This window comes from Notolepis coatsorum (genome assembly GCF_963971535.1).
Source record: "Notolepis coatsorum genome assembly, chromosome: 13".
In the NCBI taxonomy this organism is placed as follows: Eukaryota; Metazoa; Chordata; class Actinopteri; order Aulopiformes; family Paralepididae; genus Notolepis; species Notolepis coatsorum.
The window spans coordinates 92732848-92747588 of NC_140177.1; the positions used below are offsets into that span (position 1 = coordinate 92732848).

A 14741-nucleotide genomic window follows, 5' to 3' on the forward strand; every position below is an offset into this window, starting at 1 on the left:
CGAAAAATGCAGCTAGGTTTAAAAATAACACGGCGTGCCCTCCAAAACGCAGACCCCCGGAGAGATTGCGCTGTGCAGGTGAAAAGATGCAACTGCTGCTTCCTCGAGTACCGGAGGGGACACGTGATGTAAGGCTTAGTCCACATTGCAGCCGGCTTGTGGGAGGCATGGCCTAATAGCGTTCGAGACAGGGGAGGGTAGAATTGGACGATACGAAATTGGGATGGGAGAAAAATAGAAAATGGGAGAAAAAGTAGATTTAAAAAAAAAAGTGTTGAGTGCTACAGTGTAGGTTCGTATAAATTAGGTTAGATCTTTTTTTCCCTTTCATTTCAGATAATGGTTGAAGAAGTGCGTCTTTAGTCAGCGGCGAAAGACTGGACGTTGTAGGTAGATGACGTTAAAGGACGGGTTCACCTTTTTTCTAAACATTGTCTGGCAAGATATCGAGTACAGCCCATAAAGTCACCGAACTTAGAAACATAGCTATGTGTTGCATCCTCTCACCAGGCTCTAACACAATTCAACATGTGTTTTATAGGCCTTGTGCTGCTGGCCCATGGACCTCAGAACCTCTGATACAATGTACAATTTAAAAACATCTTGAATATAAACAATTTAGCAGCATAACATCTTAAATCGAATTGAATCAATGAAGACGCTGAAAACATGACAGAACAAATGTATTTAACACATTATCTCATATATGCTCAACATTACACACACACTGATGGTTCATTTATCAATGAGAACATGACATTTCTTCATACAGTTCATCCTGTAAAAGGCATATGGAGAGTGTGGGTTTAATTAAAGGTCCCCTAGATATTTTGTGTTGACAGATGGACAGACTAGGACAGCTAAAAAGCCATTAGCAAGGTCTGTGTCATATCATAAAAGAATATACAAGGCATGGCTGACTGTGTGTGTGGGTGGGTCAGTAACAATTTGTGAATCAAGTATTATTAACAAATCATCTATATAGTTCATCCAGGATTATAATCCAAGGCTGTGTCCCAATAGCCTAAACTCACTCACTTCATCCCCTCATTTCTCTCCCTTCCCTCCTTTTCCTCCCAGATATAATCTCCATTCATCACTTCTTCACGCTTCTTAGTATTATTTATCCATTCTTATCATTTTACAGTCTACACAACAAGACAAAAACATAAAATAGATTCTCAAAATAGACAGATTTTCCTGGCGATTAAAAAGAAAACCTGTAAAACTGAGAACCAGCAACACGTGACCAAGGCAGACATTCTGGAGGAGAGGAGAAAGGATTAGATAAATCTACCTGTTCCCCAAAGACCACCTGTGTGAACATCAGAGACCCAAGCAGCCATCATCTGGGCTTTCTCTTAACTTGATGAGACATGGTAGCCTAAATAGATCTATGAAAGAGCTGAAAATCTCAAAAACCAAAACGGTGGCGCCGGTACTTTTTGGGTTGATCCAAATGACTCCCAGTTTGCAACACATCAGGCTTCTTAAACAAAGAGAACGGTCCCTTTAAACCTATCATGTATTCTAAGTGCAGTCCAAATGAAGGAAATAGACCAACACAAGTCAACTAGCTAGGCTGTGTTATTGTTGCTTTGTAGTCCGTGTTTATGTTACAGTCTGTGCGATTTTAGGCTGTGAGACTATGTGCTACTTATGTAAATTGAATTTCGCTTCAAGAGGGAAATACAATCTCACGCAAATGTAACTTTCTACTGGCTGTGTTTTGAACTGATTTAGTTTCGTCTATAGGGTAATTTTATTTATTTATTTTAATAGAAAGACAATTTGCTGAATTAAAGAGACCAAATTACGGGGGCTTATTTTTCACCCATAATCACCATTTCAGGGGTATTTTAACTTTCAGGGTAGGGGGCAAAGGAGACAAGGAGAGGAGATATATATAAAGGATATATAAGGAGGTGAGGAGGCCACTCTAAACTACTGGGACGTAGCCCTGGCCTTTCATCGGAAGGTCTCTCTCATCCACATACACACACAAGGTGGAATACATCTCATTCAAAGTGCAAAACAAGTTAAAAGAGAAATCATAGATTGTGTTTCTGGGTGTCCATTTGGCAATCAAGCGTGTTTCATTAAAATCCACAAATCAGTCTCTTGCCACAACTTGAAAAGCTGATGGTCATTTATATTGAATTTACCCATCTCAAGCCCAACCCGCTTTTCTTTTGAGATAGGTCAATTAGGAACTGGACCAGATCAGACATGTGACTGGAGAGTCAGCCCATCCTCTCAACTTACGGAGAAGGGGATGCATCGCTGTACAGTATCTATTCCATAGTGCTGTGTATTAGTTAAAGTCCACCTTCCACTGCCATGATGCATCTCAGTGGATTTTTTTTATTAGGATCTATGTATCTGTATTTGTCATATGTCAATCACATGACCAGGGGGAGGTGCCCCTGGGAGTATCAACACCAGCAGGACAGGATGCTGCGATGGCTGCTTGGTAGCTTTATACCTTGAGAGTGAAAGAGTGTTACCCAAGTCCCGTTAGTAATGACCTGCCAAGAGGCTAGTTTTTCACCAATATTTCCACTTATGACAAAAAGAAAAGCACTCTCAGCAGGTTCACCACATGCCTGTCACACATTGTGATGTCATCATCATCATCGTCATCATCATCGTCATCACTGTTGATTGCACTCTACTTGAGCAGTTTGGCGGTTGCCATGGAGGTCATGGACGTCATGGTGCTGGACGGCACGGTGATGTCTTTGAAGATGGGCTGGGTGAAGCTGGCGTAGGACGGCTTGTTCTGGCTGAGGGTCTCTATGATGGTCTGGCGCATATCCCGACTGGCGTCCCCACGCACCGCCAGCAGGGCCAGGATGTGCTCCTCCCTATAGAGGCACAGAGACACAACGAATAGAAGGTGAGTCACAGGTGGAATGGAAGAAGAGTGTGTGTATCTATCAGAGTTGGTATATACAGGTGCAGCTCAATAAATTAGAATATTGTGGAAGAGTTCATTTATTTCAGTGATTCAATTCAAAAAGCAAAACTCATAGATGTTCACTCAGCACTTAGTTGGGGCTCCTTTTCCACAAATTACTGCATCAATGCGGCGAAATAAATGGACTTTTCCACGATATTCAAATTTATTGAGCTGCACCTGTAATGATATGTGACTGTGTACCTGATATCAGGGTACTTGGACACCAGTGTGGAGACCTCCAGGTAGAGTAAAGTGGGATCGGTCAGTTTGAAGACTTCAGCGATGGCAGCGATGGCGTCACAAAGGCGATCCGTGTCCTCTCCCTGAAATTCAATTCAAAGAACTTCATTAGTCCCGCAAGGGGCAATTTAAGGCATGACTACGGCAAACAGCTGCACTTATACACATCCAAGACAGAACAAGGGACAAGAGACATACATGACACTATTAGCCTATTTAGACCTAAAACACCTGCTAATAATGCATTATATAGCCTGCATATACACACAAATGTGTTTCCCTGTTTCAATGGGTTAAAGTACAAGAAACATGACACTGTTAGAACAGGATCCTTATATAGCTGATCTGTCGAGTCTAATAAATACATTTGGTCAATACAAAAAAAGTGCACTTTGGTCAAAAAGGTTAAAATCAAGGGGTCAAAAGGTGCATATTAGTGAACTGACCATTCCTTGCACTGTGGCCATTCACCAGTTGAATGGCCTCTGGAACTAAAGCCAAACTTCCTTCTGTTTGTTTTACAGGCAAGCTGTCTTAACACTTTGAGTGCCAACGACGAGATTAGTCGTGCTAACTCGCCATGCGTTGAGTGCCAATGACGAGTTCTCGTTTATTTAATCGTTATTTCTTTTATTAGCGATATCCATTCATTTTTCATCCATCCAGCCTGACGTTATCATTGTGAATGAGTCTGAGCTCGAAAAGGGTAAATACCGCCGCCTATCGTCTCCCGGATGGTAATGCACATCATTGGATTGGATTGGGTGGCCATGTGCATCAGAAAAAAAGTCCGGTCCAGGGTTTTCCCATCTCTGGCAAGCAGTATCGTGTTACCAGATTGCCCTCAGAGCAGCGTCGATTATGTATTTCGGACTATAACGTTGGATCAATAAACGCGATCAATATTTGGAATGGCGATCAGGAATTGGATTAATCTTTTTGCAGAACATCTGATGTGAGGTAAGGACTCTATTTTACCAGTATTGGGTTAATCAGATGTTTTTTTCATAGCGATCACAACGTGTCTGTGTGTGTGTGTGTGTGTGTGTGTATGACGTTAGCGCTGACCAGGTCATGGATAATAGATTTTTCAGCCCGCTTCTCTAGCGTGCATAAGTACACATATACTATTAATAATCTAGCGTTTATTTGAAAACTATTCATAAATCAGCCGAAAAGTGACAACATGTTTTGTGTATTCCACTAAAGGGCTATTATCGCGGAATTTCTCTGAAATTACTAGAACTCTACGAAACTATACTCGTATTCAAAACGGTATAAAACAGAAATGTACCAATGAAAAAACAATCCGTTTCGTAAGGGGTGTTTTAGACCCATAATTTAAGATATAGTTTAAGCGTTCGCAAATATCCCCGACCTCCCATTGACTAAAGCGCTGGCACGGAAGGGGTTATCTGGGCAAAGAGGCGTGGCACCCAATGTGTTAAAGGGGAACTATTTTACTATTTCTTTCACTATTTTGGCACTTTTACACAATTCCTGTGAGTTTATGGAACACCTCTGTAATTTTTTATTTTTTTTAATTCATTGTTTTGTATTTCTAATCAAGTCCTCAAAAACAGCATTTTTCTACCTCAAGATCTTAAGCCGTTTTGAGCCTGGGCTCCTAAACCACTGCCTCGCCTGAACATTATCATGCAGCGGTGTCTCTCTGACATCACAAATCAGCACATTTTCAGATGACTCAGTTCAGTGAGGGTGAATATTGTGAGAGGAGAATTGGAAGAATGCGCCAATATGAGAATTAGAGACATAGATCATATTAATATAAGTCCACATAGCTAGGAAACAAGGCTAAACACTGAAAAAGGCCATTTATAAGATAGTTCCCCTTTAAGAGCTTTCCTGATGGCAACAAGTCAAAACACACATGAAGGACATGTGTTGAGTCACATTATCTTATGTGCTTTCTTGAGCACTTGAGCACTGTTAAAGGAACACGTCAACATTTTGGGAAATTTTCTTACCGTCTTCTCCAGAGAGAGACAAGAAGCTAATTTCCCAAAATGTTGGTGTGTTCCTTTAGTTTAAACTGTACTATGGATCTTTGTGTTTTGCAGATAATTAGAGCACAGCGCAGAGGGAAATCAATGACGAGATCAGAAGCTCGTCCTCTTATCAGGGAGCCTCGGCTGACATCGGAGCAGTGACCAACTGTGTTGAGCCATTATATCAAAATTACTTTTATTTTAAATGTAGGGCTTACAGCTCTGAATCTGAAAATATACCCATATCCCAGTAAAATCACCATGGGTACAGTCATCCAAGTATCACCGACATCCAAGTTGGGGGATCCCCCTTTTTGAACGGCCCGTCTAAGGTGTCTCTCCTCCGCATCGCATGTGGTGCTTTTTTCCTATTGCTACGTTTTTAGTGAGTTTTTCCCTTACCTTCGCTGGGGTATGTCTGGGAGTGTTGCATTTATTTGGGATTTTATAGTGGTGTATGTTCTTGATTTATTGTGATGTTTCTTCTTGACTTGTTTAAAGAAGACTTGTCCAGATTTCGGGCTTTACGAATACATTTGATAGTGTATACTTCCCTTTTCTACTCCTTTTTGGGCATGTAATATGTATTTATTTTGTTTATGGAGAATATGCCATCTCTTGATGACATCATCATTACAATCTCTCTGGTGTTCAGCTTAACACATTGACCGGCAGCGGCAGGGGGCGCTGATCCCCCTTCATCGCCAGGTCTTTATTCAATGGATATACTGCAACATTTGTGAGTGCTTAAAATATATCTTATATTATATCTATGGGTCTAATAACACTGTCGACTGTCAGTTAGTTGCCTCCAGTCAACATGCCCAAAACAGATAATTTTTTCATCCATACATTTCCGTTTTATACCGTTTTGAATAAAGTATGGTTTGGGTGCTTTTGAGTAATTCCAGGAAAAATACGAGAAAAAGGCATTTTACTGTAATCCAGTCATCACGTAATTTTTCGACTGATTATCTAATCATCCTGAAATCAACGCTAGATTATCATTATTATATCTCGTCGTGCATATATGAAATGACAGAGGAACCGAGGAAAGACATACATGGAAAACAAAAACAGAGGAAAACAAAAATAAACGACGTGAACTTTGGAAATTACTCAATAATCAACTAGGCTGCAGTAAAAAACGTAAAACCAGATTTTCAAACAAACATAAAGACGGACAGCACGCTCATCACAAACAAGCTGGATGTAGCCAATTACTTAAACATTTTCTTCACAAACACTGGTAAACAAACTACCCTCCCACTCAGGGCATTTTGGGGTAGAACACATCATAGCCTACTACAATAACCTAGGGGTCCGCAAAGACGATTTCAAACTAGAAATGGTAACAACAGCTGAGGTACTCAAGAAACTGAGCGCCCTCCAACCTAACAAGGCCACTGGCCATGACAATATCCCCTCCAAATTCCTCAGAGACTCAGCAGCCGCCATCACCCCAGTCATCACACACATAATAAACCTCTCCATAAAACAGGGACACATACCCAAAGACAATTGTGAGAGTAACACCCCTGCACAAAAAAAGGGGAGCAAATTAGACCACCCTGTTTCTATTCTTACCTCCATCCCGAAAGTCATGGAAAAAAAGAGTATACGAACAGGTCAAAAAGTACCTTGCGGAAAAAAATCTAATCTACGAATTCCAATCTGGCTTCAGAACATCCCACTCCACTGACGCATGCCTTCTCTATTTGAACGACCACATCAAACAAGAGGTGGACGCGGGCAAATACTGCGGCATGGTCATGCTGGACCTACAAAAGGCCTTTGACACTGTCAATCACTCCATTCTGATTGACAAGCTAAAAGCAATTGGTTTTGATAGTCTATCAGTGAGCTGGATGCAATCCTACCTGGAGGGGAGAGAACAGATGGTGGAGGTAAACGGTACCCTATCCTCCCCCTCCCAGTGAGCTGTGGTGTTCCACAAGGAAGCATACTAGGACCGCTACTGTTCCTAATTTATGCAAATGACATGTCGTCAGCTTATGACTGCAACTTGTTCCTGTTCGCGGATGACTCAGCCCTGCTGGTCTCTGACAAGAACAAGTTACAGGTTGAAAAAACCCTCAGCTCTGAACTAGGCAAAATCTGCATATGGCTCGCTGATAACAAACTATCATTACACCTGGGTAAAACAGAGTCCATTCTCTTCGGTTCAAATAACAAACTCAGCAAGACCAACGGCTTCTCAGTTACAGTGGGTGACAATAGTGTCACAAGGAACGATGAAATTACATACCTAGGTTCCATCCTAGAGGCAAATCTTTCCTGTGACAAAATGGCATCCAATGTAATAAAAAAAGTCAACCAACAAACTAGATTCTTGTACCGGATCTCCTCTCTGGTAAACAAGAATACCCTGAAGACTCTGGCAGGAGCACTCATTCAAGGGTACTACGACTATGCTTGCACATCATGGTACTGTGGAATAATATAATGATTCCCCAACTCTCTCATGTAAAGACATCCCCCAATACATTAATCTCACCCACATTATGAAGAGAAAAGTGAGTAACTGTGGAATAATATGATTCCCCAACTCCCTCATGTAAAGACATTCCCCTCCCCTTTCTCCCCAATCCTGTGTCCCCCCCCCCCATTTGACCTATCAAATGGGACCACCTCCCCCCCTTTTAACTATATAATGCTCCTCCCAACAACATTCCAGGTCTCTTTACCTGGGTCATTTCAGCTGATCACCTGGGGCGAGAGCCTCAGCCATTCTCTCTATGTACTATGTATATTTCTATCTGTTTGGTTAATAAACCTTTGTTATTAACTGAACCTCGGTTGACTGAGAACATTCTTCTTCAGGATATCCACGAATATCCCACAGTACCAAAGCACCTCAAAGGCGCTAAAAACAAAATTACAAACATCACAAAACAAACTCGTCAGACTACTGCTTGACCTTACTCCTAGAACCCACCTCACCCCTGCCCACTTTGACTACCTAGGATGGCTTAGAGTAGACGACAAGAGTACAGCAACTTGCAATGGGCCTGGTCTACAAGATACACTACACGACTAAGGTACCCATGTACATGTCAAAATACTTCCCAAACAAAAGGTCAGTGAATACCATGATCACAACACCAGAGGGAGCTCCACAAATCATGTTAAACCCAGATTCGGCTCAAACAAGGGACTAAACACGTTTCGCAATTATGCCACATCAATGTGGAACGCCCTACCCACTTTCAAAACCACTCTCAAAGAGAGACTGCAATTCGAAACTGGCCCCTGTAAATGTCCTAACGCAACCCCCTCCAATGTACAATAAATGTCCTATTAAACCCAATAATACATGAGACCCTCTTCTTGGGACCAAGTAAGGTTTCGTCGATAATCCAATGTACAATTACCCACCCCGCCTACCCAACCCAAATACTGCTCGTGGAGGTCCGTACCACACTACCGACCGTTACATATGGGCGGGCGGGCGGGGTTACTGTTCGATGCCATCGTTGTATAGAACTGGCTCGCCTGAGTATTTAAACCCCGCCTGCCCGGCTCAGATCGGCTCCTAAAACATACACCAGCCCATTTCCAATGAGATGCAATAGCTTTGCATGGCAGTAGACGGCGGTGTTGACCGTCTGCCAGCTCAGACAGGGTCTGAAGGGTATACCAGAGGCTCCAGCTATGAATTATGAATAGATATAGCGAATAAACAAAATAACGATCCTAAAAACGAGTTAACTCGTTTCTGGCGCTGAGCGCATGGCGGGCAATAACGAGTTAACTCGTTTCTGGCGCAGACTGTGTTAAGGAGAGACGTGTTGATATTGACAAATTGAACCCGAGCTGCACAATATTACAGAAATTACGTGGACTCTGCCTAGCGACGACATGCCGGGGAACGAGAAGTAAAGTAAACGTCCTCACGGCAGTGAGCTTCCTGAAGAGGAACTTGAACTGTTCCGCCTCTTTGATCATCCGGTCCGCTCCCTCCCTCCTCTCGTCTGCGTTCTTAAAGGTGATCCTCTTCTGCATCACCGCCTTGAGGTACTCCACCACCACCCTGCGGTGGGCCTCGCTGGTCATCTCCTGCAAGCATACAGTCAACATGGGACAGTTCAAACATACAACCAATAAATACCCTGCAACGGGTCATCTCCTAAAAGTCAACATGGAACATATACGTAGCTAAATCATACAAGACTTAGAACTCACTGGTCATCTCCTATATATATATATTTATATTTAGTTAGGTAGCCAAAACCAAATGCAGTCAATCAGGTCCTCAGTCAGCTTTGCATTGTTTTTTGGTTAACTAGCTAGTAGGAACAGCATGGACTGTACCGAGAAAGGATTAAAAAAAATTAGTAAGGCTAGGGTTCCATAAATCTGACCTATCCCATTAAACCATTCCCCATCTAGCTGGGGACACCCTGGAACCCCCCACCCCCACACGACCCCACAAAAAGCCACTGTCATCCAGTACCTGGTTGAAGGGTCTCTTAATCTTGTTAAAGTCATTGAAGTAGTCCTCCACAGTGACGCAGATGGTGTCCACAGCATGGGAGTCCAGCAGCCACTTCCTGGTCAGCAGTTCATTCAGGTGATTCTGCAGACACATTCAACACTCAAATGGGGCACTTTCACAGACTAGGAGACAATTATCACTTAGCAGTTTGCTAGAGGTCTGCTCTCCTCTCGGTGACATCACATGTTGGTGAGTTACATGATGTCAGATTATCACATGTCCTCCTCACAACAGAACGATGGGGTTAAGGTTGAAAATCGGCAATAACAAACTGAAACACACAAACTCTAAACAGTCTCTTTCCCCGTCTCTCTCTTTAGAACATGGAGACTTTTTTATTAACTTTTTTTGAATCAGCACTTTCTTCAGATGCTTCCGAGGACACATTTGAATTTCGACACAATAAACCCTCAACAACAACTTTCTTTTAAATCAACAAAAGTCGGAACCCAGGACTTTCGCGCTGTGAGGAAACTGTGCCTGGTAAAGTAGACAAACGTACCAGCCATAGACAGACAACATGTACAAGCTTTTGGCTTGGTGTCTGGTGCTAATTTCCCACCCTGCCAACAACCATGTTGTCCAATCAGAGCCCTCCTTACCTCCAGGTCCAGGAAGACTTCATCCAATAGGAACTGGCACCCTTCCTTGGCCACCTCATTCAGGGTTTTCTCTATGGCTGCGTCGCTCACAGTGGGCTCCGACGAACGGGAGTACTTCCTCTTTAGGCTGTTGATAGACTCTCTAGAGGGGGGGGGGGGGGGAGAGAAAAAGAGAGAGGAGAGAGAGAGATTAGAAGAAGAATAGATCAAGTTTAAGTTACTGCATCAATGCATGTGTGAATCAGTCAACACCTGGTTCAGATAGACAATGAGGATTACACTGTTGGCTCTTACACTACTAGAGGGAGAGAAAGGACACAGAATCAGCTTTCATACTGAGATGTGTCTATTAAAAAAGGTTGATAAGGTTTTATTGTGTTGCGTGTGACTCAGAGGCATCTGAACAAGATGCTGATTAAAAAGCGTCTCTCCATGTTTGTTTCTGCACGCTAGAGTGAGAAAGCAAGAGCTTGTTTTAGAGCATGGTGTGTTTTTCAGAATAGGTAGAGACGGTCAGTAAACAGTGATTTCTGTGCAACTCACTTGAATGTCTGACAGTTGTTGATGATGGCGATCATGTACTGGACATAACACTGAGGCAGCTGTCTCTCTCGCAGATGCTCCTCCTTATAGACTATCGCCTCTTCTCTGTACCTACGATGCAATACAACACAGTCACAGGGTTATTTTCATTACGTTGTTGTGTACATAATCATCATGACTGACTATGGGTTTATCTATTAGCAATTAGAGAAAAGATAACAGGTGCAGGAGATGTTGACAAGTCTGCATGGCTAAACGTAGGGGTGTCCTGAGCGCATCTGAAAGATCAGTATCAGGGGCGATTATAGCATATTTGGTTTTGATCTGTATCGGCTACATCAAGCCTGATCAAACAATCCTTTTTTGTTCAAAATAAATTAATAAAAACCATTAACGGAAAGCTGTAGTGCACCTGAACTGGATTGGTTTTACATGACACGTGTAGCTGCATTATCTAGGATCACACAGCGTGGGCTTGGGGCTCGGTATCGGCAGACTAAATTACTCAGAACGGGATCAGGACACCCCTAGCTAAATAGGCGTGTAAAACATCCATTTCATTCAAATACCAGAACATCAATTTCATTCAAATACCAGAACATCCATTTCATTCAAATACCAATTACAAACTGGACAAAACCAGATTAGATAGAGAGAGAATCTCTGAGTTCCTCCGGTAAGCATTTGGAGCGTTGATAAGATGACGTAACCCTTTCAGGTGGACAATCTCGAATGTGAGATAGAATTTTGAGAAGCAAACATTACTAATGATAATGTAACAACGGCCACTGGCCATCGAGGCTCTACAATTCCAAGAAAAACAATCCAAAAAACGTACACCTTTAAAAATAGATTAAATGTGTTTAAATCAGTTTGTACCTGACGAGGAAGGAGTTCATCTGTTTGAGGCAGAGTTTTAGGACCTGCTCTTTGAAACCCTCATCTATCTGGGCGGCCACCTGCAGATTCTGTTCAAACATCTGAGAGAGAGAGTGAGAGATAATTGATGTATAGCCATTGTGATATGATGACTGCTTAGTGACCTGTGAGGTAAGTCATAGCACACAGTATATAGATAGTGTTTAAATTATAAATTGTCCTCGATGACCATGGTGTGTGTGCATGTGTGTGCATATGTTATGTGCATGAGAATGCATCCTCTATGGCAGTGTTTCTCAAAGTGGGGGGGGGGGGCGCCCCCCATGGGGGGCGCAGAGGCATGACAGGGGGGGCCTTGAGATTTATAAAAAATAAAATAAAAAATTGGATTACAGAAAATTATCACTAAAGTGCTATCTGTTGCAGCTGCACTGTTCTCCATGAAAATACCATTTCTCAAAATCTGAAAATCATTATTTAATAAAACACAGAAAAGGATCACCAAGTTACTCTGGATAAAAAAAAACCTTTACAGACAACATTGAGACAAAGCTTCCTGACACATCTCCATCCAAACTCTTGGAAGAACTCTTTGAAATCTCATCTGATACCACCTAGAGAGCTAGTTTCAGAGTGTGGTGCTGAGTACCAAGTATCTCATGGTGCAGCAGTTAAGGTGTTGATACCATTCAGCACCACATACAGTATCTGTGTGAAGCTGGCTTTTCATCCATGACCGCTCTGAAAACAAAATATAGGGTCAATTTGAAAGGTCACGATATTGGTGTTATTTCAATACATTTAAACATGGCCCATTTCATGACTATTTTGTTGGGGCGAAGGGGGGGGGGGGGGGGGGGCCCAAAATATTTTGGTCCGCCAAAGGGGGGCCTGACAGAAAGTTTGAGAAGCACTGCTCTATGGTATGGTGTGTATATTTGAAAGTCTCTTTTGTGTGCGTGTGTTACCTGGAAGACTATAGCAGGCAGTGTAGTCTGGTAGTATCCGTCCTGATCGGCCTCTGGCTCCGTTTCTTTCTGCCAGTCCTTCTTGTCCGTCTCCAAGGCCTTCCTCAACCAACCTGTTATATTAGACTGAAGAGAAGATCACATACATGACATCTTTAGCCCTGGAGGGGGGGGGGGTATGTAGTTGTCAAACAGTACTATATAAGCCTGAGAAAAGTATAATATCCTACATATAATAAAAAAACATTCAATTTAAAAACACCGTAGCTCAGAGGGCCAAGCCTACAATAGCAAATGTCCCTAACTGGCGGACTCCGCATTGTTGAAACACATGCATGAGTGTCATGGCTGGGTCCGGCTTAACTAGGCCTGCTTAGTGTTGTTTTCAGTACTGGTTAGGTCCAGCTTAACTAGGCCTGCCTAGTGTTGTTTTCAGTACTGGTTAGGTCCAGCTTAATTAGGCCTGCCTGCCTAGTGTTGTTATATTATCGTACTTGGCCATCGCGTCCCGCTCTTAAGCCTATCGAGATATACCTCATCTCATGTACCTACTGTACTCCACTAACGAAAAACAAATACGCCCACACCTGCCGGGTCCCGCCCCTATGGAGGCGTAGCCTATAAGACACTAGGCATGGTCACCAAACACTCTTCCTCTATTTCGTTTCCATCATAACGGTCGCAGTGCGCCTTATGTAACTAGTTGTTATGAAAAGATTATAGAAATTGCGTAATGTTGAAAGCTTACCGGAGGTTTGCTTACCCCTGGAATCTTCGGGGCATGTTTCAGCGACACGTCGGGCCTGTGTTGATGTTTCCTCGTCTGATGGCAGCAGACCAAGGAGCAGCGTACAAGGTTTGGCTATCGGGCCAGCTTGTACACAGGTAGGCCCTGTGTCATCAGGCATTGACGTTGGTGTTAGTAATGCTGTGAAGTGTGTTTCGGCGCCAGGGCCGGGGTGGCTTGGTGAACGTTCCACAGCAGTGGACGATTTCCTGGCTATCCTGGAGTATGCTGCTTACACTAATGCTACTGCTAATGCTAATGTTGATGCTGAAATGGGTCGTTGTTCTAATATTCCCCGCCGCGGGACGTTGCCGCTTTTCCCTCCTCTTGCCCGGTTCATTGATGAAGGTCAGTCGGTTGCTAATGTGGGGGGTTTCGCTGAGTCTTATTTACCTTTTTTACGGGTAAAAGGGCTAACAACAGGGTGCAGGCCGAGTGTACCGTGGCTGCGTAGCCAGGTAGCTTTGATCCTGTGTCCCGGCGGGGATGAACGATGTCCCACCCGGCCGATGCTTGAGAGCGAATCGGCTCGGAGGGTGGCAGTATGGACGGATGAGTGGTATACTGCTGCAGGATGGTTTGTAGCGGCGGCCAGTGTTATGGCTGAGCTGGCTAGTTTCCTATCCACATTGGCGTCGGGTAGTGGGGCTATGGGTCCAGCCGACATTGTAAACATGTTGCATGTTTGTGGTGTTATAGAGATCTTGACTCAGTCGCAAGCTATAACTGCGGGGAGGATTAGGATGCTATCAACGTTTGTTGTTAGGCATGTTTGGTTGGAGCACTCTCCTCTTGGGGAAGAGGATAGGTTTTCTCTCCTCACGACTCCTTTTTCCACGGAAAGTCTTTTTGGTAATTCTGTGGAGGCGCAGGCGGTTGTTGATCTGGGTCCCACACCGCCTCACACTGTGCAGCCAGAGGTGGGAGCACGGCCTCGTCAACGACTGTGGCGAGGCCCTCGACAGGCGGCCATGTTTCCCCCGCCAGTGGTGCCCTGGGCGGAGAGTCAACAGGGATCCACAAGGCCGACAGCCTTGGCGGCCGAGGGATCAGCCATTTTGGGTGTATGCGGCTTGGATAAAACAAGCCGTTGTCATTCTGCCGCGAGCAGCCCGCTCCCCGTTCAATCCTCTCTCCGTTACCCACGGAAGCGGGGCTCTGATCGTTTTCCTTTGGCTGCGGGCCGCGAACCTTCTTTGAAGCGCATGCGGCCCCATTCTTCACTTCTCATG

General features: G+C 43.7%; 1 protein-coding gene across 1 annotated transcript in view; it reads right to left on the bottom strand.

The window, feature by feature from the left end:
• Window positions 1-673: 673 nt before the first annotated feature.
• exoc3 (exocyst complex component 3) overlaps window positions 674-14741 on the bottom strand; it is a 46378-nt gene continuing 32310 nt past the window's right edge. Inside the window, exons 9-16 of the mRNA XM_084326782.1 lie at window positions 12723-12848; window positions 11755-11855; window positions 10876-10986; window positions 10333-10474; window positions 9689-9811; window positions 9130-9291; window positions 3164-3285; window positions 674-2867 (exon numbers count right to left, since the gene is read on the bottom strand). Of these exons, the coding sequence (XP_084182908.1) occupies window positions 2672-2867; window positions 3164-3285; window positions 9130-9291; window positions 9689-9811; window positions 10333-10474; window positions 10876-10986; window positions 11755-11855; window positions 12723-12848 (1083 nt within the window). The 3' untranslated portion in view covers window positions 674-2671. The remainder of the gene's footprint in view (window positions 2868-3163; window positions 3286-9129; window positions 9292-9688; window positions 9812-10332; window positions 10475-10875; window positions 10987-11754; window positions 11856-12722; window positions 12849-14741) is intronic.